General features: G+C 39.8%; 1 protein-coding gene and 1 long non-coding RNA gene across 6 annotated transcripts in view; both read right to left on the reverse strand.

Moving 5' to 3' along the window:
• Nucleotides 1–666: 666 nt before the first annotated feature.
• On the reverse strand, nucleotides 667–15,659 carry LOC144577263 (uncharacterized). The gene is made up of 3 exons (XR_013520666.1): nucleotides 15,521–15,659; nucleotides 6,845–6,952; nucleotides 667–805 (listed from the first exon to the last, which is right to left on the reverse strand). It is a non-coding gene; the product is annotated as an uncharacterized LOC144577263 (long non-coding RNA).
• A 4,068-nt stretch (nucleotides 15,660–19,727) lies between these two features.
• Nucleotides 19,728–22,827, reverse strand: part of ADAM10 (ADAM metallopeptidase domain 10) — a 155,414-nt gene continuing 152,314 nt past the window's right edge. For all 5 annotated transcript variants that reach the window (XM_078333252.1, XM_035258711.3, XM_078333254.1 and 2 more), the window contains one exon: nucleotides 19,728–21,973. In XM_078333252.1, coding sequence (XP_078189378.1) covers nucleotides 21,879–21,973 — 95 coding nt within the window. In that variant the 3' untranslated portion in view covers nucleotides 19,728–21,878. The remainder of the gene's footprint in view (nucleotides 21,974–22,827) is intronic.

A 22,827-nucleotide genomic window follows, 5' to 3' on the forward strand; every position in this document is an offset into this window, starting at 1 on the left:
GACAGAGTTTTGCTCTTGTTGCCCAGGCTGGAGTGCAATGGCACAATCTCAGCTCACGGCAACAAGAGATTCTCCACCTCAGCCTCCCGAACAGCTGGGATTACGGGCATGTGCCAACACGCCCAGCTAATTTTGTATTTTTAGTAAACACGGGAATTCATCATGTTGGTCAGGCCGGTCTTGAACTCCCGACCTCAGGTGATCTGCCAGCCGCAGCCTCCCAAAGTGCTGGGATTACAGGCGCTAGCCACCATGCCCAGCCAATTTTTATTTTTCAAAGATGTCTATCACAAAAATAATTTTCCAGAGTCTTGAAGGTCTCTTCCTGCCAAATAGAACTAGAGAATAACCATAGGGGTCACCTACAACATACCTGTCAACACATGCTGTTCACAGGCGCCTTGCTGAATGGCATTTCTGACTCCGTAGGTCTAGGGCAGAGCCCGAGAGCCGGCGTTCCTGACAAGCTCTCAGGCGACGCCATGGCGGCTGGTCCCCAGGACACGCTGAGCAGCGTGGATGTACAGCAGAGTTTCCCAGGTCTCCCCGATGATATGTATCACCTGGGCTCTAAAAGACAGAGCTTCCCAGACTCCTCCCCTGGAGATTCGAATTCCTCGGGTCAAGGACAGATCCCAAAGATTTTTATTCTCAGCAAGTACCTGGGGAAATTCATCTCTTTAGATAGCTGGGGCAACACTGATGGAGCCTAACGCCTTCCTCTGAAGAGAGTATTACAGGTGCGGCCGAGCTCTGCTAGGGAAGGAGCGTCCCTGTGTTGCTGTGCACGCCATTGCACTCCAGCCTGGGTAACAAGAGCGAAACTCCGTCTCAAAAAAAAAATTAAAAAAAAGAAAGAAGAAAGAAAGAAAAGGAAAGAAAGAAAGAAAGAAAGAAAGAGAAAGAAAGAAAGGAGAAAGAAAGAAGAAAGAGAAAGAAAGAAAGGAAGAAAGAAAAGAAAGGAAGGAAGGAAGAGAAAGAAAGAAAGAAAGAAAGAAAGAAAGAAAGAAAGAAAGAAAGAAAGAAAGAAAGAAAGAAAGAAAGAAAGAGCCTGCATCTAACTTCCTTATACGTGTATCCCTATGTACCCATTCGTGGGAACTATTTCTACTAGTAGAATTTTTAAGTCAAATGATATATATTTTTAAATCAAATAAATGTTGCCATATTGATCTCCTAAAACGTTACCACAGTTTGCAGTTCCACCAGCAGCGTATGAGCACCTATTCCCCACTCCCTGCCTCTTTCCAAGGCAGAAATATTTACTGCTCATTTGAGTTTTTGCTAGTCTAATGGGTTCAAGTGGTGACTTCATTGTGACTCCACATTTCCCTACCTACTGCTGAGTTTGAGAATCTTTCCATATGTTTATTGAATTTGCTTTACTGTGAATGAATTGTTCAAATTCCATTTTGTTAGAATCCTTCTGTTTCTCGCCAGTTTGTAAGAACTACATATTTATGACATGTATTCACCTTTTATCTTTCAGCTTCTTTGCAAATAACTAAGTCAATTCCTTTATTGATTTTAGTTATAGGTTATTTTATTTTGTTTTATTTTATTTTATTATTGTTTTGAAACAGAGTCTTGCTCTATCACCCAGGCTAGAGGGCAGTGGCACAATCTCAGCTAACTGCAACCTCCGCCTCCCAGGTTCAAGGTGCTTCTCCTGCCTCAGCCTCCAGAGTAGCTGGGATTACAGGCATGCACCACCACATCTGGCTAATTTTTATATTTTGGGTAGAGATGGGGTTTCACCATGTTTCCCAGCCTGGTCTCAAATTCCTGGCCTTAAGTGATCTGCCCGCCTTGGCCTCCCAAAGTGCTGGGATTATAGGCGTGAGCCATTGCACCCAACCTTGATTTTAGTTATAGTATTCTTTGCTGTGGTAGTCAAATTTCTTTGAGGTCAAAAAAATCTAACATTTCTATTACCTGGAATTTCTAACTTAAAGTCACCACTGAAATGCAAATTGTTGAAAATAAACATTTTCTTCTGAGATTTTTGGTTTTGTCCCTCAAAAGCCTTAATTCATCTGAAATTTATTTTGTATATGGTGTGAGATAGAATGACAACTTTATTTTCTTCTATACGGATACAAGTAGAGCCAACATTATTTATTAAATAAATGTTTTCATGCTGAATTGAGGTCCCACTTTTATCACGAATTTAAAGTCTCTGTAAACTATTTCTTAACTCTCTATTTTGCCACATTGATCTCTTTACTTCTGTTCTAATCACACTCAATAGATTTCAAAGTCTTTAAATTACCATTTACGGTGGTTTTATTTATAGCATATTTTCAAGCATCTGGTCTTTCATATGGACTTTACAGTAATTTTGCTAAAATCTCTGTAAATATTCTAATTGGGAGTCACGTGAAATATAGAAATCAGTACAAAGAGAACCAATTTTCTTACTATGTGAAATGTTCCATCTGAGGGACACCATATGGTTTTCATTTCTTTGGATCTTATTTCATATCCTTCAATAAAAGTTCGTGGTGTTTTTTTCTGAGTATTTTAATTTTTTGTCCTGAGTTTGATGGAACCCTTCGTTCCATTCCATTTCTATCTTACGGACCTTATTAAAAACACCTTATAAAGAACAGCCTGGCCGGGCGCAGTGGCTCATGCCGGTAATCCCAGCACTTTGGGATGCCAAGGCAGGTGGATCACAAAGTCAGGAGTTCAAGACCAGCCTGGCCAACACAGTGAAACTCCATCCCTACTAAAAATACAAAAAAATTAGCCGGATGTGGTGGCGCGTGCCTGTAATCGCAGCTACTAGGGAGGCTGAGACAGGAGAATCACTTGAACCCAGGAGGCAGAGGTTGCGGTGAGCCGAGATCACAACATTGCACTCCAGCTGGGGTGACAATGTGAGACTGTGTCTCAAAAAAAAAAAAAGAACAGCTTTTGGTTGTTTATTCTGTACTTGTCCACCTGATCAAATTAATATTAATGCTATTCGTTCCTTGTTATACTAGAATCTTCCGTTGTACAACCACTTCGTCACTAACCACCACAGTTTATATTGTTTATTTCATTTTTCCCCCCTTACTGGCAACCCAAGTTGACCTCAACTGATCCACCCACCTCAACCTCCCAAAGTGCTGGGATTGCAGGCCGAGCCACCTCACCCGGCCTCTTCCTTCTTTATTCATAGATTACACTATGTTGGTACGCTTCCTGATACTGAGCCACATTTGCATTCTTGGAGGAAACCTTCCTTGATTACCATGTGTTTTTTTCATAACTTTGCTGGACTTTCCTTGCTTTTAGTTAGAATTTTGCCTTCGTTTTCATAAGTGAAATTTTTGTTTTTGTTTTTGTTTTCAGAGGGTCCTGCTCTGTCACCCAGGCTGGAGCGCAGGGGCACAATCTCAGCTCTCTGAAACCTGCACCTCCTGGGTTCAAGCGATTCTTGTGCCTCAACCTCTCGAGTAGCCAGGATTACAGGCACGGGCCACAAGGCCCAGCTAATCTTTGTACTTTGAGTAGAGATGGAGTTTTACCATGTCGGCCATGCTGTTCTCAAACTCCTGGCCTCAGGTGATCCTGTGTGCTGGAGCCTCCCAAAGTGCTGGTTACAGGCTTGCGCCACCTCGCCTGCCCTCATAAATGAAATTAATCCACACCGTTTTTAGGGAGCCTATCATTTCATGCTTTGATATTCTACAGCTTTTATCTATGGCCTTGAATAGTTTAGATAATATTGTGATGATCTTTTTTTAACAAATCTTTTTAAAACTCAGCTGTGAAACCATCTGGTCCTTGTGCTTTTGCATGTAATATTCTTAGATTTTCAGCTTTTACTTGCCTTTTGCATATAACATTTATTAAAATTATTTTTGTGAAATATCTTCAGGCAAGAGAGGCACAAAGTTATGTAAGAGAATAATAATGAGTAAATGAAGACATAACCTTAAAGCACACACAATACTCCAAAAGTAAACTCCAAAATTCTAATCATTCTTCCTAGGGTAGTTGAAGCAATGGACACATTTATCACAGAAAACAGGATAAACTACAGAAATGCCATGTAGAGCTCTATCCAACATTAAATCTACGTATAACCCACAAAAGGGAAAACACTGAAATGCTCAATAGTTCAGTTAACTATCAAGAGAAACTGTTTTGGAGAATGATACTCTTCCTCCTAATTTCTAGCAATATTCTCCTTAAGAGCATACTTATGTGGAATCTGTTTAGAAAGCACATTTAAAACAATTTTAACTTTGTTCAATTCTTGAGTAATTGGTAGGTTCATTCCCTGCCTGGTGGATGATCACCAAATAGCCCACATTTGTTTGTTTTCTACCTTATACCCTGACATTCTTTTTCTTTTTCTTTTTTCTCTTTTGAGATGGAGTCTAGCTCTGTCGCCACGCTGGAATGCAATGGTGCTATCTCGGCTCACTGCAACCTCCGCCTCGTGGGTTCAAGTGATTCCCCTGCCTCAGCCTCCCCAGTAGCTGGGACTACAGGGGCACTTCACCACACTGGGCTAATTTTTGTATTTTCTTTCTTTCTCTCTCTCTTTTTTTCCTATTATTATTATTATTATTTGAGACAGAGTTTCACTCTTGTTACCCAGGCTGGAGTGTAGCAGTGCAATTTCTGCTCACCACAACATCCGCCTCCCAGGTTCAAGCGATTCTCCTACCTCAGCCTCCCAAGCAGCTGGGATTACAGGCATGCAGTACTGCACCTGACTAATTTTGTATTCTTACTAAAGACAAGATTTCTCCTTGTTGGTCAGGCTGGTCTTGAACTCCCGACCTCAGGTGATCCACCCGCCTTGGCCTCCCAAAGTGCTGGGATTACAGGCATGAGCCACCACCCCCGAACTAATTTTTGTATTTTCAGTAGATACAGGGTTTCGCCACCTTGCTCAGGCTGGTCTCAAGTTCCTGATCTCAAGTGATCCTCCCACTTCAGCTTCCCAAAATACTGGGATTACAGGCATGAGCCACTGCACCCAGCGCACCTTGACATTCTAAATGAAATAAGATGTACAGATAGTCTGGCTGGGCGCAGTGGCTCACACCTGTAATCCCAGTGCTTTGGGAGGCTGAGGCAGGCGAATCAGAAGGTCAAGAGATTGAGAACATCCTGGCCAACGTGGTAAAACCCCATCTCTAGTAAAAATACAAAAATTATCTGGGCATGGTGGTGCACACCTGTAGTCCTAGCTACTCAGGAGGCGAGGTTGCAGTGAGCCAAGATCACGCCATTGCACTCCAGCCTGGGTAACAAGAATGAAACTCTGCCTCAAAAAACAAAAACATGTACAGAGAGTCTTATTACTATTTGTATTTTTCAATAACGACATATAATGACATGTGTGGGCCCATGAAATAGGGCTATTGACTTAGGAATATAAAAGAAAGTAAGAGGTCTCATTTTTCTAAGAACTGTTTTGGCTCCCCTGTCTTCTAGGCTGGGATTAACAGTAGTGAAACTCAAAGATCACAATAATAAGTATAAATTACATCTGGGTTATTATGAGTTTTATCCATTTTAAAAAAAGAAGAGGAGGAAGAGAAGGAAAAGGAAGGAAGGAGGGAAGAATAAGAAAGGAGAAGGGGAAGGTGAAAGAAAAAGGAGGAGAAGGAGGAGGAAGAGGAGGGAGAGGAGGGAGAAGAGAAAGAAGAAAATGCTCTTTCCTCCCCAGGAAGGAAGCTTTTACTATTCTAGTCAGCCAGAACTAGGGTGAGCGAAGCAAGGCACATAGGTCACAAAATTGAAGGAAGCCATACCGTGCAAGAGCCAGCCGCTCTCTTAATGTGCCTGTGAGATCAGGTGCTTCCTAGGGAGAGAGGTGCCTGGGTCCCAGGGCTGGCACCTGCACACTGTTTGCTCTGATTTTGTGCCCTGGGCTCATGCTTGCCTCTCTGTAGTCCCAGTTCTGTTTATATTCATTTATTCCTCATTTTCTTTGGCTTTATTTTGTTCTTTCCATGGAACTTGTTCCATAGAAAAGCAAATAGTACTTTTATTTTTAGTCATTCTTCTTTATTAATAATAGTATGTAAGCCTGTAATATACAGATGTTAATATAAAGCATTCTTTTCACTGTAGATTTTTAGTATCAGGTTTATATGGCTCTTCGATCCAAAGAGCATCCAGGAAGTATTCCTCCATTTATAAATAGGCTGTTCTGATCACTTTTATTTATTTCTAGTTTTACTGAAGGTGGCTACAAAAATCTCTCATTTCTGTATTTGCTAAACCTTTCTTTGTGATCAAGTACATAGTCAATTTTTATAACATTCTGTTGGATAGGTAAAAAAATCCTGTTTTACTTGAGAAATTTAAGATAATATATCTACTAAGTATGTTGATTGTATTATTCTTCTATAGCCTTGTTTTTTGTATATTAGGTATGATTCTTAAAAGTTTTAAAATCTACTCCATTTTGATCAAATTGTGTTTATAGTCACAGAGATTGGTATACATAAGTTTACTAATGTTAATTCTGCTTCACAAAATGTGCATTATATTGTTAGATAATATTCCTCTTATAGTGTTTCTAACCTTTAATTCCTCCTTGTCTGACAATTAATTTTGCTAATCTCATTTTCTTTTGCATTATATTTTCTTGGTATATTTGTTCATCTCTTTATTTTTAACTTTTCTTTATACTTAGTTTCTTTAAAAATTTTAAATATTTTTCCTCTAGACAGAGTATAGCTAGCTTATTTATATTTTTAACTCAAACTAAGTGTTTCTGACTTCTAATAAGAAAATCTATTCCATTTACATTTAGTGAAATGATTGGACTCTTACTATCATAGTTTTTGGCTTACTTTACCAAATATTTTCTGCTTTTACTTACCCTTATTATTGCAGATTGATCAAATTAATAGTTCCCCTTTCCATCTTCTTGATAATACTTCTCTTGTAGATTTTCATTCTTCTTCCAGCTATTTTCCCTTTCCTGTTGCTGATAATCAGATACATGTTTATTTACCATCATATAAAAATCAGACGCATACTTCTCCCACCAAACACTATTTGTCCACTGCTTCCACTCCCCATCCCAAACTTAAGAATACTTTCACTTCCCCTACCAGTTGCACAGCTACTACCCAGATGAGAACTTTGGAACATTTCCCTCCTTCCCACCCACCTCTGATAGCCAGATTTGCTGAGATTCACTTATTATTTTTAGCACCAGACTGTTTTTAGAAGAGTCGTCAAGGCAGATGGTGATGTGATCAACTCAGAAAAAGAATGGACTTTTACAGCGTGGAGGACCCAGTAACATCCACAGCGGAAAGATGGGCTTCTCTGGCCTTTGAGTATCCAGGAGCTGGCAAAACATTTTCATTTGGGTGATGATCCCCTTCACTGTTATGCTAAGATTTGATATTTTTCTGGTCCTTCCTAAGTCTATTGAAGACTTTAACAGTTTATTTTTTCACCAAGTAAAAGGAACTGGTAACATATTCTTGGATGCTTTTTAAAGAGTGAACTGAAGATATGGGGGGCCAAGCTGTAGGTCTGCCTAGGTGAATTTCCATATAGTCCTTTGCCCTCAGTGGGTGGCAGTTTTCCTTATTGTAGCTTCCAGTGTTGTAAGTAAACAGTCCATTGCCAGGATGACTCTTTCTTCATTAGAAGTAGCTTGTTCTTCCCTGTAGAAACTTTTTTTTTTTTTTTGAGACAAAGTTTCGTTCTTTTTGCCCAGGCTGGAGTCCAATGGCACAATCTTGGCTCCCTGCAACCTCTGCCTCCCAGGTTCAAGCAAGTCTCATGCCTCAGCCTCCCGAGTAGCTGGGATTACAGGCATGTGCCACCATGCCCGCCTAATTTTTGTATTATCAGTACAGATGGGGTTTCTCCACTTTGGTCAGTCTGGTCTCGAACTCCTGACCTCAAGTAAACCATCTACCTTGGCCTCCCAAAGTGCTGAGATTACAGGCATGAGCCACCATGCCTGGCCCTTAAATAAGCTTTTAAGATTTTTCTTTATTCTTGTAGCTCAGAGACATAATATGCCTAGTAGCACGTCTTCTGGTCATCAGTCCTTCCTCGAACTCCTCTGTGTTGTCATTTTGTTTCTTGAGACAGGATCTCACTTGTTACCCAGGCTGGTCTCAAACTGCTGGCGTCAAGTTATCCTCCCATTTTTGCCTCCCAAAATGCTGGGATGATAGGCATGATCCACCATGCCCAGCTTCTGAAACTCTGAGAGACAAGTCTCTCTCTTCATCTCAGAAACTTTTTAAACATTTTGGGTCACATCTCTCTATTTTGGATTTTTACTATCTCTTTGTAATCTTGCGCGATGCTTTCAGATAAATGTTTCTCTGACACTAATTCAGACATCAACAGTCACCACTTTCTCCTTCCATTTGTCTTTTAAAAGCTCTGGTTCAATATCATCCCTTTTTGGTTCCAGAAAATCAGTTTTATTGTACTGCCCTTCTATCTCCTTTTCTCATTTTTTGGTTCAAGTTGCCTATGCCAGCAGCTATTTCTGTACTAAGGGTTCTGCTTGTAATTCTCCCTGGCTACTGGACTCTATTAGGAATCTTCTTTTCCTTTGTTTGTTCACTGGGGCTCTGTTCCAGATACTGAGGTACCATGAGACAACATTAGCAGCCTGATAGAAGGAACAGCAGTCTCGGCCTCCCAGGCTCGAGCTTAGAAGCATACGGGTTACCAGTCCTCTGGCAAGGGACTAGGAGGAAGCCTCTCTGCCCCTTCTGGTCTCCTCACCTCTCTCTGACACCTTCACAGCAGTGAAGGCAACTCAACCCATCTGGTCAGCTCCTCAAGAACCAGGGAGACCCAAACGCTCATGAGGACCTTCCCCCGGGCCCCTTCCTTAGGGCTCTCTGATAGGGTTCCCAGGCGGGAAGACAGTCTTGCATCAGCTCTCTGATAGGATTCTGCTGTGGTCTGAAGCCTCATTCACATCCCAGCCCTTTTTGTTTGGTTGGTTTTGCTTTGTTTTCTAAATCTCACACACAAAAAAGGAAGTTCCAAGGTAGAGCGGGCTTCAGGGAGAGTTGACTGGTCCACTTGGTAATGTCGTGAAGATACAGTGTTTTTCACTGTCTCTGCTCCACCATCCTCGACGTTGGCTTCATCCTCAGGCTGTCGCCTACTGCAGCAGCAGACACGGTAACATCCAGAGAATGGAAAATAGACATAGCGGAGTTTTGCTCTTTTTGCCCAGGCTGGAGTCCACGCAGAAGACAGCCCCTCTTATCTCACTGGCCAACATTTGGTGACATGACCATTCCTAAACTAGGTGAGGGTAATAAAATTAATTAGAAACAAAGCATCCCTAACCACATGTCTGTTTGAGAAGATACTTAAAATCAGGGGACGCCTGCTCACCAGCTAAATGCTCCGGTTCGGTAAGCAGTTTTTCACGTGACAACAATGGCTGATATTTGCGTGTTCACCATATGCAAGGTGCCTTACATACCTTCTACTTTAATCTTGATCACAGTGCCCTGAGGTGGCTAATACTATTATCCTTGTTTCACAGATGAGGGACCCAGAGCTTAGCTTTTACAAGGTCACACGGCTAATGGACCATCATTTCCCTTTATAGAGTCCATGTGTCTAGGAAGGCAGCCTAGCACTGCAGTCAGGAACAGAAAATGTCCTTTACATATGAACTCCCGTGGACCCCATGTGAGAGCTATAATTAGGTACTCTACTTTAAGACACTGTCTTTTCATGTTATGGAGCCTGGTAACCAGCTAAAAGTGTAAATCATTCATGGCAGACGGCTAGCTGTGCCCTCCCTGCTGCTGCTGAGACTGTGCAGGGGCATTTGGCTATGCTGTGGAGTTTCACCTTTGTTTAATTATATAACAAGCCCAAAAATCCTTTTATAAAACAAGCCTTCAGATCTTAATATGGGGCCAGGTGCGGTGGCTCACGCCTGTAATCCCAGAACTTTGGGAGGCAGAGGCAGGCAGATCACAAGGTCAGGAGTTCAAGACCAACCTGGCCAACATAATGAAACCCTGTCTCTACTAAAAATACAAAAAGTAGCCGGGCATAGTGGCGGGCACCCGCAGTTCCAGCTGCTCAGGAGGCTGAGGCAGGAGAAACACTTGAACCCAGGAGGTGGAGGTTGCAGTGAGCCGAGATCGTGCCACTGCACTCTAGCTTGGGCAACAGAGTGAGATTTCATCTCAGAAACACAAAAGAGATAATACGGAACAGCCAAGACCTACATATTGAACACTCTTGGCTTGCCCACTTATTTTGTAAATTCCCTTGGGAACTCACATTTGTCTAGGAAATCGGGTATTTTCTACTCCTTTCTACACATGAAACTCTTTGCACTGCTGGCTCTACAGTGTGTGCGAGTGTATTTGTGTGTATGTATCAGTGGTTTTTCCCATTATAAAACATTTGAGGCAGAAGTTATCTGAAATTCTACTCAACCCTCCTTCCGTCCTCCCACCCTTAAAATAACCATTGTTAACTATGTAGTGTATTTCTATAGATTCTTTTGCAATGTGTTTTTTGTTTAAAATTTTTATTATGGAAATATTCAAAAACACATAAAAATGGAGAAGAATAATGAAACCCAACATGCCCATCGCCCAGCTTCAACAATCAACATTGGCAATGCATTGTGACATAGCTGACATCATAATATATTTAGTGACTTTAAAAATTATTTATTATAAAAAGAATCCAGTTCATTAAAAATTCAAGCAGTGAAGGGTAAAAAGTAAAAAATAAAAATCTTCTCACTCTCCCAAGACCCTCAATCTCAGTGCTCAGAAATAACTCAACAGTTTTCAATGTATCAATCTAGAGATTTTCTCTGAATAAATTATACATTTTTACAAATGTAAAAAGGTTTCACAGAAGAAACCCGACCACACATATACATGCACACTTGCTTCTTCCACTTAGTACTTCTCGGACTTCTTTAGAAGCAAATGCCTGCGGGCGGCCTGCATTCTTCAATGGCTGCAGAGTGCTTCACTGGAAAACAAACTTGACCCAGGAATGCAGGGAGGGTGAGAGCCAGTTGGCTTATAAGATAAGTAGATTCTATCTCAAAAGCCTGAGGCTTACAAAGTGGATTGGGTACACATGAGAGAGTGCAAAAAGCCTACTAAAATGAGGGAAGAAATACTGTGATTTCCATTAATTTTTTATCGTATCCCTTAAAATTGTGGCGTACTTTATTTTTTTTTTTTTTTTTGAGACACAGTTTCGCTCTTGTTACCCAGACTGGAGTGCAAATAGCGTGATCTCGACTCACCGCAACCTCCGCCTCCTGGGTTCAGGCAATTCTCCTGCCTCAGCCTCCCTAGTAGCTGGGATTACAGGCATGCGCCACCATGCCCAGCTAATTTTTGTATTTTTAGTAAAGACAGGGTTTCACCATGTTGACCAGGATGGTCTCTATCTCTTGACCTCGTGATCCACCCGCCTGGGCCTCCGAAAGTGCTGGGATGAGAGGCGTGAGCCACTGCGCCCGGCCAAATTGTGGCATATTTTAAAACATAATAATCGCACAATAACATTCATATTATTTATAAATAAATATTTCCATATTAGGAGTGTCAAGATTTTTAAATATGAGATAAAAGATCAAACAACTTGGAGACCAGCTGGATGTGATGGTTCATGCCCTTTGGGAGGTCAAGGTGGGGGGACTGCTTGAGGCCAGGAGTTTGAGATCAGCCTGGGCAAAATACCAAGAGCCCCACTTCTACAACTGTTTTTAAATTTTAGCTGGGCACGGTGGCATGTGCCTGTAATCCCAACTATGGGAAGTGGAGACTGCAGTGGGTCACGATGGTGCCACTGCACTCCAGCCTGGCCTATAGAAAACCCATCTCAAAAAAAGAAAAAGTTGGAGACCACTGTGCCAAGTAATTCTGATGCGTGCCCCAGAGAGCAGAGCTGCTTTGAGAGTGAGGGAGTAGGCTAACCTGCTTGTCCTGAGCATCTCTGCAACCCCACTGTCAGTGCCAAGTGTCTTAACGAGATGTGGAAGTCCCGGCCCAGTGAGAATTGCTTAGGTAAGGAGAAGCTGTCCCTGGCAGGGAACGCTACACAGTATCAGCCATCTAAGCAGTAATACCCAGCGTGTTCTACAGAACTCAGTCTTCGGGGGAGAAAATAGCAGAAGAGTTCACGAGTTTGGGAGAAATGCATAGTGTAAGATGCTTTTACAGATCGCAGTGAGTGCTAGCTCATTAGAGACTCTAAGTACCTCGTTAAAAAAATCAATCAATAAAACAAAATAAAAACCCATGTAACTCAGCATTTCCATTTGACCCTGGAATTTATACCTCCTGTTTTTTCCTGAATATTTGTCTAAAAACCTATTTGTTATTAAAAAAAACAACAACAACCTAGAATTTTGTGAAAACTGGAAAATGTTAATCTGGCGTCTTACTGCAGGAAAATGTCATCTGGAAAACATTTAACTTCCACCTTTCACTATGAAATAGCCAAGTAAGCAACGCCATCAGTGATTCAGCTGAAAAAAACATTCATCCACAAACACAAAGCTAGGGCCTCCCCTTTTATGTCCAATTTGAGCTTTCTGAATACATCTCCTCTTCTTTCAGGAGTTGTTACATGCCCGAAAGCTAAGTTACGCCTTTTCCATTTGTGTGAAACATGGTGGGTATGTTTCATAGTCTATAAATACGATGCACATTAGATTTTGAAAGAACGTTTCTATCCAGGGATGAGGGAAAGAGGTCATGCTGCCACAGGATTTAGAATGAGATATGGTAAAGGTTGGTAATGTGTTGTAATGAGACTCACTTTTGTGCCTGTCTTGTGAAATCAGCTTCATTGCCTACTTACAAAGCACACGACAAAACAAATGTTTATTGAACACCTACTATATATAGCAAAGCTCATGGAGATTCATAAAGCCCAGTCCTGCAGAACAATCAAGAAGGAAAGCGCAATTCAGGGGAAAGGAAAAGCAAATCCAGTCACGAAAGCAGGAAAACAGTCAACTGCCCGATGGTTACATCACTTCTAGAAGCCTGTGACAGTTGCCTGGACTAGTTAGAGCAAACTTTTACGGAAACTCAGCTCCAGGTTTTCTCCTCTGGGAAGTCATCTTGGCGCTCCCTACTACCTACTACCATGTTCCATACGCATTTCCTCTAAGCTACCAGGGCATCCTGTGTTTGTAGCGTTTCCAACACAAACCCCTCTGTATTGTAACTGCAAGTTTCCTTCCTAGACTCTGAGCTCCCTGAAGGCATGGACTGCAGTCCTTTGGGAGCTGTGAAGACAAACTGCAGTAGGTTGATAAGTGAATGAGAGCTGAAGGAGCCACTGAGTACAGATGATTCTCTCAAGGGTTTGGCTTAGATGAAGCAGGATTATATTGCAATGTGGTTTGTCCTATGAGAGAAAGATGTATAGAATTCCAGGGAGCAGCAGATCACAGGGACACCTCCTTCACCCTGGCAGGAGGCTAGATGTCCTAATCCTAAATTTATAATAGTCATGATACAGAGGCCCAGGTCTGAAAATCCAAGTGCCTTTCACAACTCCCAGACTGTTCGGTGAGAATAACAGGTATCATATTTTCCAAAGTATGGTATCTGCCAACGTTCATGTCAGCTCTTCAGCAAATGAATAAAATGCAAAGCAAAAAATAAAAAATTATTAAAAAAAAAAAACCAAACCTGAATGACTAGGCTGACATGTAATAAAGAGCAAAAACATACCTTTCCCCAAAGAAAACTTAGCTATCCAGTGCCCAGTATTTAACCAATCAACAGTATTAAAAATTCTATGCAACCTATTTAAACTCTCTTCACCCATCAGATTTTGATTCAAGCATCTTTTTCACAAGGAATTCTCTGACCTTCCTGGCAATGTCCCACCCTCCTTTCTCAGTCCTGTCTCTGCATTATCAGCTCTTGGATCACCCAAGACCTCCCCCTCAGCATGTATCACAGCTGAAACTGCACATTTATTCACATGATTATGTGGTATCTGTCTCACCCCACGACCATAAGCTTCACCAGGGCAGGAACATTGTTAAGTTCTTATCATCTAGCCAAAACCCTGGCACAATTAAGTGTCTAAGTAGTGTCTGTTAATGAGTAAGGTAACTGGTCAATGCACATCAGAAAACACACACCGTAAGAGCCAAAGAATTCCAAACATCTCTGATATGTCTCAAGTGAGGAGGAAAATGGTTAACAGGTCAGTTCACTTAAATTACAGATGCTTTTAAGAAAAATGAAAACCAACCACGATCACAAAACGAATGAGGAATATACTGACACCTTAATTTATAAAAATCGACCTGTTGGATTTAGAAATACAAAGGCTAATTCCCATACCCAAAGGACAAGGGAAGAAAAACAGTAAAATATTCATTGAAAACAAAGAATAAAATTGCTTAATTTGCTCAGTATAACCAAAGAGCCTTCATTTTTCCAAAATGATTTCTAAATCTCATGCAAATGGAAGCACTTTTTATATAGGACAACCTACACTCTATCAAATTATTCTCATTTTACACTGAGAACAAACAACTACAGGGTATCTTTTTAAAGATCTATTTCCACCTCCAGGGAACATGATCATCTAAACAAGGGCAGAAGAATCTAGTTTACTGTACTGAGCTACTGAACATTTACGCCAACATGGGACACAAAGACTGAATGTGGATAAGCTGACCACACTCCCTGACATGTTTAACAGAAAACGAGTACTGTGCTTCGGCAGTGAGTAGCTCCACGACAGACAGAGAGAGAGCAGACACCCAATGGTCTACTTGCTAAAACTGCTGGATGACTGATAGCTTCAAGAGTTCACCCTAGCAGTTACAATCAATTAATTATTCACTGTAACTAGAGCAGAATAGAATTAATTATGTTAGCTTGACTGGTTCAAGTTTAATTCCACTAAAGCAATCATTCTGAAAATCATTATGAATACAGGTCATTATCATGAATTACTGCTAAACTAAAAACAGTAATATATCAGCTTCTATATGAATAGGATTCACACTTAAACTTTTTTTTTTCTTTATTTGAGATGAGGTCTTGCTATCTTGCTCAGGCTGTAACTCCTGAACTCAAGTGATCCTACCACCTCGGGCCTCCCAAAGTGTTGGGATTACAGGCGTGAGTTATCATGCTCGGCTACATTTTTAAAACTTTTATGGAAAAACTTTCAAATATAAACACAGATAGAGAAAATAGTAAAATAAATCCCCAGTGCCCAACACCAGCTGCAGTAATTCTCAACTCACAATCTCGTTTCAACTATATCCACACACACTAGCCAACTTCAATCCTTCAGTTATTTTTAAGCAAAAACTTATACATCAGTTCATTTTTAAGTGTTTGAATTTGCATCTCTAAAAGGGGTCCTTTAAAAATGTAACAAAACTATCACACCTAAAAATAATGATTAAAAACCTTAATATCAAATATCTAATTTTCACATTTTTCTATGGTGTCAACAGTTTGTTTAAATCAGTATCCAAATAAGTCCATAATTATCTTGACGGACATACCTCTTCCGTCTCCTCTAACCCGTCATTGTCTTTTCTCCTTGCATTTCTGTTGTTGAAGAAGCAGGGCCATTGGTCTTGTAGTTTTCCAGAGTCTGGGTTTTGCTGATTGAGTCCCTTGTGTAGCATCCGTCTCTCTGTTCCCAGTATTTCTAATGAAGTTAGAGCTGGAGGCTTAATCATGATCAGATGTGACTTTTAGCAGAACTGCTTCTTAGGTGGCCTATGTACTTCCATTAGGAGGCACAAAATCTGACTGCTCACTCTTCACGAGGTTAGCAGTCACTGGTGACTACCGTCTAGATCACTAATTGTTGGGGAGTAAAATGGTGATACCCTAATTCTATCATTTGTCTTATTAGCTGGAATGTCTTTAAAAGCAGATCCCAAAGGTAACTATGACTCTGTCCACTACCATTATTAACTCATAGAGTTAAACATAATACAATGAGTTTCTATCTCTTGCTGATAGTATCCTTGCTGATGCTAAAGTTATCTCAGTTTTGGCCCGTGGTAGCTTCAAGGTGACTCCTTAATCTTTCTGATAGAGCTCTGGTACAAAAGAATGTTTCCTAGGTTCTTCTTGTACATTTCTTTCTTATACTTGGAATTAGCAAATTATCCAAAGGAGTCTGGCTCCTTTGAAGAAAATGGTATTTAGAGACCACAACTCGGGCACTAAATCTGACTTTCATTTGAATTATGTCTAAAGCTTATCAACTTAATTAAGCATGAGCCTTCTATTATTGTTTCTGATAAATTCATGTAGCTGCATATATGTGGGTTTCTAAGGATGGGGCTCTGATTTTTTTTTTTAAATACATATATTTTAATTGTAAGAGTAAGACTTGGTACATCTATCCAGGAGACAGTACCGTAATTTTTATCAGTGACCCTCACAAAACCTTTATTTCAACAATCCCACTTTTAGAAATTTATTTTATTAGCCGGGCGCGGTGGCTCATGCCTGTAATCCCAGCACTTTGGGAGGCCGAGGCGGGTGGATCACGAGGTCAAGAGATCGAGACCATCCTTGTCAACATGGTGAAACCCCATCTCTACTAAAAATACAAAAATTAGCTGGGCATGGTGGCGCATGCCTGTAATCCCAGCTACTCAGGAGGCTGAGGCAGGAGAACTGCCTGAACCCAGGAGGCGGAGGTTGCGGTGAGCCGAGATCACGCCATTGCACTCCAGCCTGGGTAACAAGAGCGAAACTCCGTCTCAAATAAAAAAAAAAAAAGAAATTTATTTTACTATTAGGGTAAGGATTTTCCTAAGAATTGTTTAAAATAATAAACAATAATGTCCAAACACTGGGAAATTAATTTTGAAAAACCATGGAATGCATCCATAGAAATATTTACAGTAATTAACAAGATATACAGTATCAATGCACTGTGAAATAAGAAAGGTGGGTTACAAAGTGTATTATGCTTTCGTCAAACACATAGAAAAAAAGTCATGAAGTCCAGGTACCCCAATTTTTTTTTCTTTCTTTTAGAGATGGAGTCTCACTGTTACCCGGGTTGGAGAGCAATGGCGCAATTGTGGCTCACTGCAGCCTCAGCCTCTCAAGTGACCCATCCACCTAAGCCACCCAAAGTCCTGGGATTACAGGTGTGAGCCACCGTGCCCGGCCCTGCCAGGTATTCACGTCTTAATAGTGCTAACTACACCATTCTCTGTGTCTCCACTGCTGGTTTAGGATTTGACTTCTCTGGGTCTGTCAAATCAGTACCACTCCTTTATCTGCTTCCCAGTTTCCAAAATGTTGTTCTTGTTCAATTCACCCTGTCCTTGTTCGATTACCCCTAGACCCCATCACTTTAGTGGAGATTTCAGGAAAAAGCAGACACTAATTAATATTTTGCTCAACCCTCTGTTTTTGCCTAATGTCTTCTTGTTTTTTGTAGGAGAAGAGGTGCTCTGAAGAGCATTCAATTATAAAATACATGCATTTCTAACTGAAAATAGTACATACATGTATATATATCTAAAACACATAAACAATACAGCAATATAAAACAGAAAGGCTCAGTTTATATCCGAATCATACACAGCGTTGAATACAGAAACAATAATGAAAAAACTAAACTGGCAATAGGGCCAGGCGAGGTGGCTCATGCCTGTAATCCCAGCACTTTGGTAGGCCAAGGCAGGCGGATTACAAGGTCAGGAGATTGAGACCATTCTGGCCAACATGATGAAACCCCGTCTCTACTAAAAATACAAAAATTAGCTGGGTGTGGTGGATACACCTGTGATCCCAGCTACTTAGGAGACTGAGGCAGGAGAATTCCTTCAACCTGGGTGGAGGCTGCAGTGAGCTGAGATTGTGCCACTGTCCTCCAGTCTGGCAAGAGAGAAAAGCTCCATCTCAAAAAAAAAAGGACCCAAAATGTTCAACAAAATAAAAAAAAATTAAAAATGAAAAAAACTAAACTGGCAATAAAGGGAAAAGTGTATCAAACAGAAGTTGTTTTCAGGAGCATAACATGAGAGATGCTGAAACTGAAGCTGTCTTCTGTGGGCAAAGCAACCACCGCTCTAGTTTCTTTTTTTTGAGACAGAGTTTCACTCTTGTTGCCCAGGCTGGAGTGCAATGGCGCGATCTCGGCTCACCACAACCTCCGCCTCCTGGGTTCATGCAATTCTCCTGCCTCAGCCTCCCGAGTAGCTGGGATTACAGGCACGTGCCACCATGCCCAGCTAATTTTTTGTATTTTTAGTAGAGACGGGGTTTCACCATGTTGACCAGGATGGTCTTGATCTCTTGACCTCGTGATCCACCCGCCTCGGCCTCCCAAAGTGCTGGTATTACAGGCTTGAGCCACCGCGCCCGGCCCCACCTCTCTAGTTTCTAAGACGCTGAACATGGTTTTGGGGAAAGTAAAATTTTTTACGACTTCAGTGACTTCTCTAAAGATGAACCGTCCCCGGCAGCTGCTTTATAAGTACATCCAGCTTGCACCTAGTTTTGGGAGACCTTGACCCTTTAAATATGGATAATGAATATTTCTTCTTGTGCTTCTGAAAGGGAACGGTCCAGGTTTATAATGCTTGACGCTGATACCTTCCATAACAAAGGCCTTCTCAGGCACAAGCCCCCAAAATTTCATAGATGCCAACGACACCAATCCTATCTTTGTAGAAATAGTCATAATGAGGTCTTACTACAGGGACAAAGGCAAGGACTTAGGGTCAAGCGGTTTGCTCAGCTTGGACACATCAGCTTTCACTAGTCGGTGACTGTGACAAAAACGAAGCACCCAAAGCACAGTGCTGAAAACATCTCACGCAACGAGACTGATCGGAGAAAGCTGTCATTTCCTTAAATACAGGCTTCCCCAAACTGCATGACATTGCCTGACACTACAGGGAATGCTGAATTCAGAAGCAGTTAATACATTTATTTTATTTCTGATTTTGTTTGTGAACTGGTGCCTGAATTTATAAAACTGGGGAGGGAGAGGGGAGAAAGAGAGGGAGGGAGGGAAGGAAGGAGGAAGGGACTGTCAACAGAATTTAAGCAGTCAATTACAAGTAAAAATAACTATAATTACCCAAATTAATATTGACAGTTTCATAACTAAATATAATATACATCTGATGGTCCTACATTAACAAAGTGACTCTCAAAGTATTATATATATACTCATTTAATAAGCATTACTTATAGCTGACCTTGACTAAAAAGAGAATTTCAAGCAGATTACCCCATACAGGGAACTGTTCTGAGCTTACAATTCCTTTTCTAGATAACACTGAAATGTCAATTCTCTCCATATTTGCTATGAACAGAAAAATGTTGGCTCAAAATTTTAAATAGACTTATCATTAAACTAGGCTTTTTAAAATAAATGAGGTACTTAGCATTCAAAACTCTGAAAAACACATAGAAACAAGATCTAAGTTTTCAAAGTGACTCAGGTCTTCCACCAAAACAAGCACTGAATATCGATTAGAAACAATGTAATGCATTAGTTGGGTGTTTTATAAAGGTTTATTGTGTGTACACAGAGAATCTAATTGGAAATTTTCTACATGGACTCCAAAGTATTAGCAGGAATAAAGATAATCTATACTTCTGTAGGAAGAGACAACTCTGTTTCTGCTTAATAATCTCTTTCATTTAGTAAGAAAACGCTGTCTGGTGGGAAGCCTCTTGTGATAGTTCTCAGAGTTCAAAGAGTAGAGAACCTTCAAGTTGATTTAATCAAGTCTATTTATTAATGCATTTCAAGTTTCAAAAAACCTTACATCTTTGCACAATACTTTATTTTTTGCAATTTTTAGTAAAAATTTCCAAAGTGAACAAAAAAAGATACTGTATAAAACACAGTGGACATTAAAACTGACAGTAGTATTAGATCTCATTTGTCTTGATCCTTTTATTTTACCACATCTTGATTCGCAGTGGAAAGAGTTCAGTGCATGTATCTCTTTTCAGAAAACATTTAACTTAGATTCAAAATAAAATAGGGCAGTGTGTGTACCTGCCAAAACCCTACCACAGGATAACATTACAAGCAAAAAATGTACATGTTCCAAAGTCTACCACACTCGAGAAGTTACTAAGAACTCTTGCAGAATAAAAGTCACCATTTTAGAAATGCAAACCCACTTCCAACCTTTGCACAGTCCAAAAACAAAGGCATTAAATGATTTAAAAGCAATTACATACATATCTACCTACTTGTTTGTTTAGAATTATTTATAGTCTATCTGGGGTTTCATGTACAAAATTTGTCTCTAAATCATGTACAAAAGCTGTATTTTGAAAAAGTCACCACATACTGTACAAGTTTACAAGGAAGAGATCCCGTTATTTTCTCTAGCATTTTTGGCCTTGCTGGCTTGCGTCACATTATGAGAATGATTGTGTAAACCTTATACTCTTAAGAAAAAATGAAAAAAAAAAAAAAAAAAGCCAAAACACAGAAATCTTTTCAACTTTCTCTAAATCTGTCTCCTATGTGAAGTCAGGAAAATCACAGCTTTACTCTAACTGAAGTGATGTAGTTGGAAATCAGAAACAATAAATGCCACAAGCTTCAATTTTTATAATGCCCCTTCCATTTCCTGCATAGCAACAAGCCTGTTAATACATTAAATGTTTTTGCTTTCTCTTTCTTTACAATGCCAATTATTTACACCTGTTTCAAAAATAAATTTGGAATGGGACATTGTGCTGTTTCACCTTCAATGCTGTTAAAAATTTTAGGGAAAAAAATGTCAGAAGGCCTATCTACAATCTTAACTACTACTTGAGCAAAATACTCATCTTTAGTGGTTTACCAATGATCAGTGATGATATGCTGAAAAAACTGTTCAAATATTTTGATAAAGACACAACTTTTCTGTATCCGACAGAAAACATAATTAGCATACTTCAGAAATATGGAAATACAAATAAGTAGGCTACAAATAAAAAGAATCATTTCATTGACATAATTCCTATCAAAGCATGAATACAATGTCACCTACCAATTCAAAAATGGAATTTAATTAGAAAGTTTAAAATATGTAAGCAGAAACCAGACGTTTACATAATGAACTCTGACGTAGTATGCTGCTATATCCAGTCGGCACAACACTTCACTGTGTTCTTCAGCATAGTCACCTGTGCCCATAGCAGCCATGTGATAAAGAAAAAATAAGTATCAAAACCAACTCCATTATAAGAAAAAGGTAAATTGATTTTCATTTCAAAACTGCCTGTGTAAAGCATTACAGAATCCTGGACCATTGAATACCACCATTCTCTGTTATCCTGAGTATGTCAATTAAACAGTAATTTTTCATTAAGAGCGGAAAAATTTTATAATACAAAGAAACATCCATATTGCAATTTCTGTTTACAATTGCACACAGAAGTACAGTGTACGTAAGAAATACATGTCTGCATATAACAAGGTATGTACATTGGCAAGTGATGTCTCCAATGTTGAGGTGGTCAAGCCTCCTAGCCTTGATTGGCAGTTGAAAAAAATATATATATTTCAATTTGTGGTAAAAGTTTATCGAGAGCCAAGTTTGCCTGCAAGTGAAGAAAATGCAGCAACGAAGAACAGGGAACACGGGGCACATAATAATATGCTAAGACTTTGTGCCATTAGGTTAAAAATATCTGTTCATAAGAAAATTGGGTTCCTTTTCCACCTCCCACCCCCAAATTGCAATTTTCAGGCTTTAAAATTTAAGTAATTCCACCTGGTCTGAGGACATGATCTCTTGCCATTTTTTCTTCATGTTTACGTGTGAGGGTTTAGTTTGGAGATGATGACTTAATAGGTTTCTCTTTGGAGTGAAGTTTTCCCATTGTAGGCACTAGGAAGAACCAAGGCAAAAGCTGCAGTTAACGTCTCATGTGTCCCATTTGATAACTCTCTCGGGGCCTCTGACGCTGGGGTTGCTGGATGGGCTGTGGAGGTCTCCTCCTCTTTAAAGTGCCTGTGAGCCACAAACCAAAGCAGAACAGATTGATTGATCATGAACATTGTAATCTTTAAAAACAAAGCTGCCGTTTCAATAAGAAAGGTTTTAGTTCAAAGCTGTTCAATAACATGGGCCACCAATGTAATTTAAAATTTCAGATGGGCATAACAAAAAAGGTTTAAAAAAGTGAAATAATTTTAATAATATTTTAAATTGTATTTAAATTAACATAGCCCAAGTATCATTTCAATATGTAATCAATATAAAAAATTACTAACAAAATATTTTTTATACTGTCTTCAAAGTCTGGTATGTATTTTAATTAAAACAGCACATTTCAATGGAAACTAGCAAGCCTTCAGTGCTCAACAGCCACAAATATTACATTAATTTAGATTAATATCACAGGTTCTGTGGACTGAATCCATGAGGAATTACTAGTGTCTTTGAGCAATACCTTAACCTGAGATTCAGACGCCTAGACTGTAAAACAGGGATGATAATTAATTTATATAGTCTGTTGTAAAGATTATATAAGTCATATAAAAATGTTTTAACACTTTTTCTGAGGGTTAGTTTTCCGACAGCTAGCTTTCTTAGTTTTTAAAGGTGCTATTTACTTAAAATGAAATCAATATACACATAAAATGTTTTACTGAATGAGAATATAATTAGTAATAGTATCTAAAAAGTGTCATGTGGCCCTTAGAAATCCCTTAAACACTAACATAAGTTCCAGAGTGCTAACTAACATTATGAATTTATGAAAAGCAATGATATAAAAATCAAATTTCCTGTAATTCTCACTAAGATACTGTCCTAGCATGACTACTGGCTCTATTGCCCCAGACAGGTAAGTGCAGGTGAAC

Source organism: Callithrix jacchus, chromosome 8 (assembly GCF_049354715.1).
Source record: "Callithrix jacchus isolate 240 chromosome 8, calJac240_pri, whole genome shotgun sequence".
NCBI lineage: Eukaryota > Metazoa > Chordata > Mammalia > Primates > Cebidae > Callithrix > Callithrix jacchus.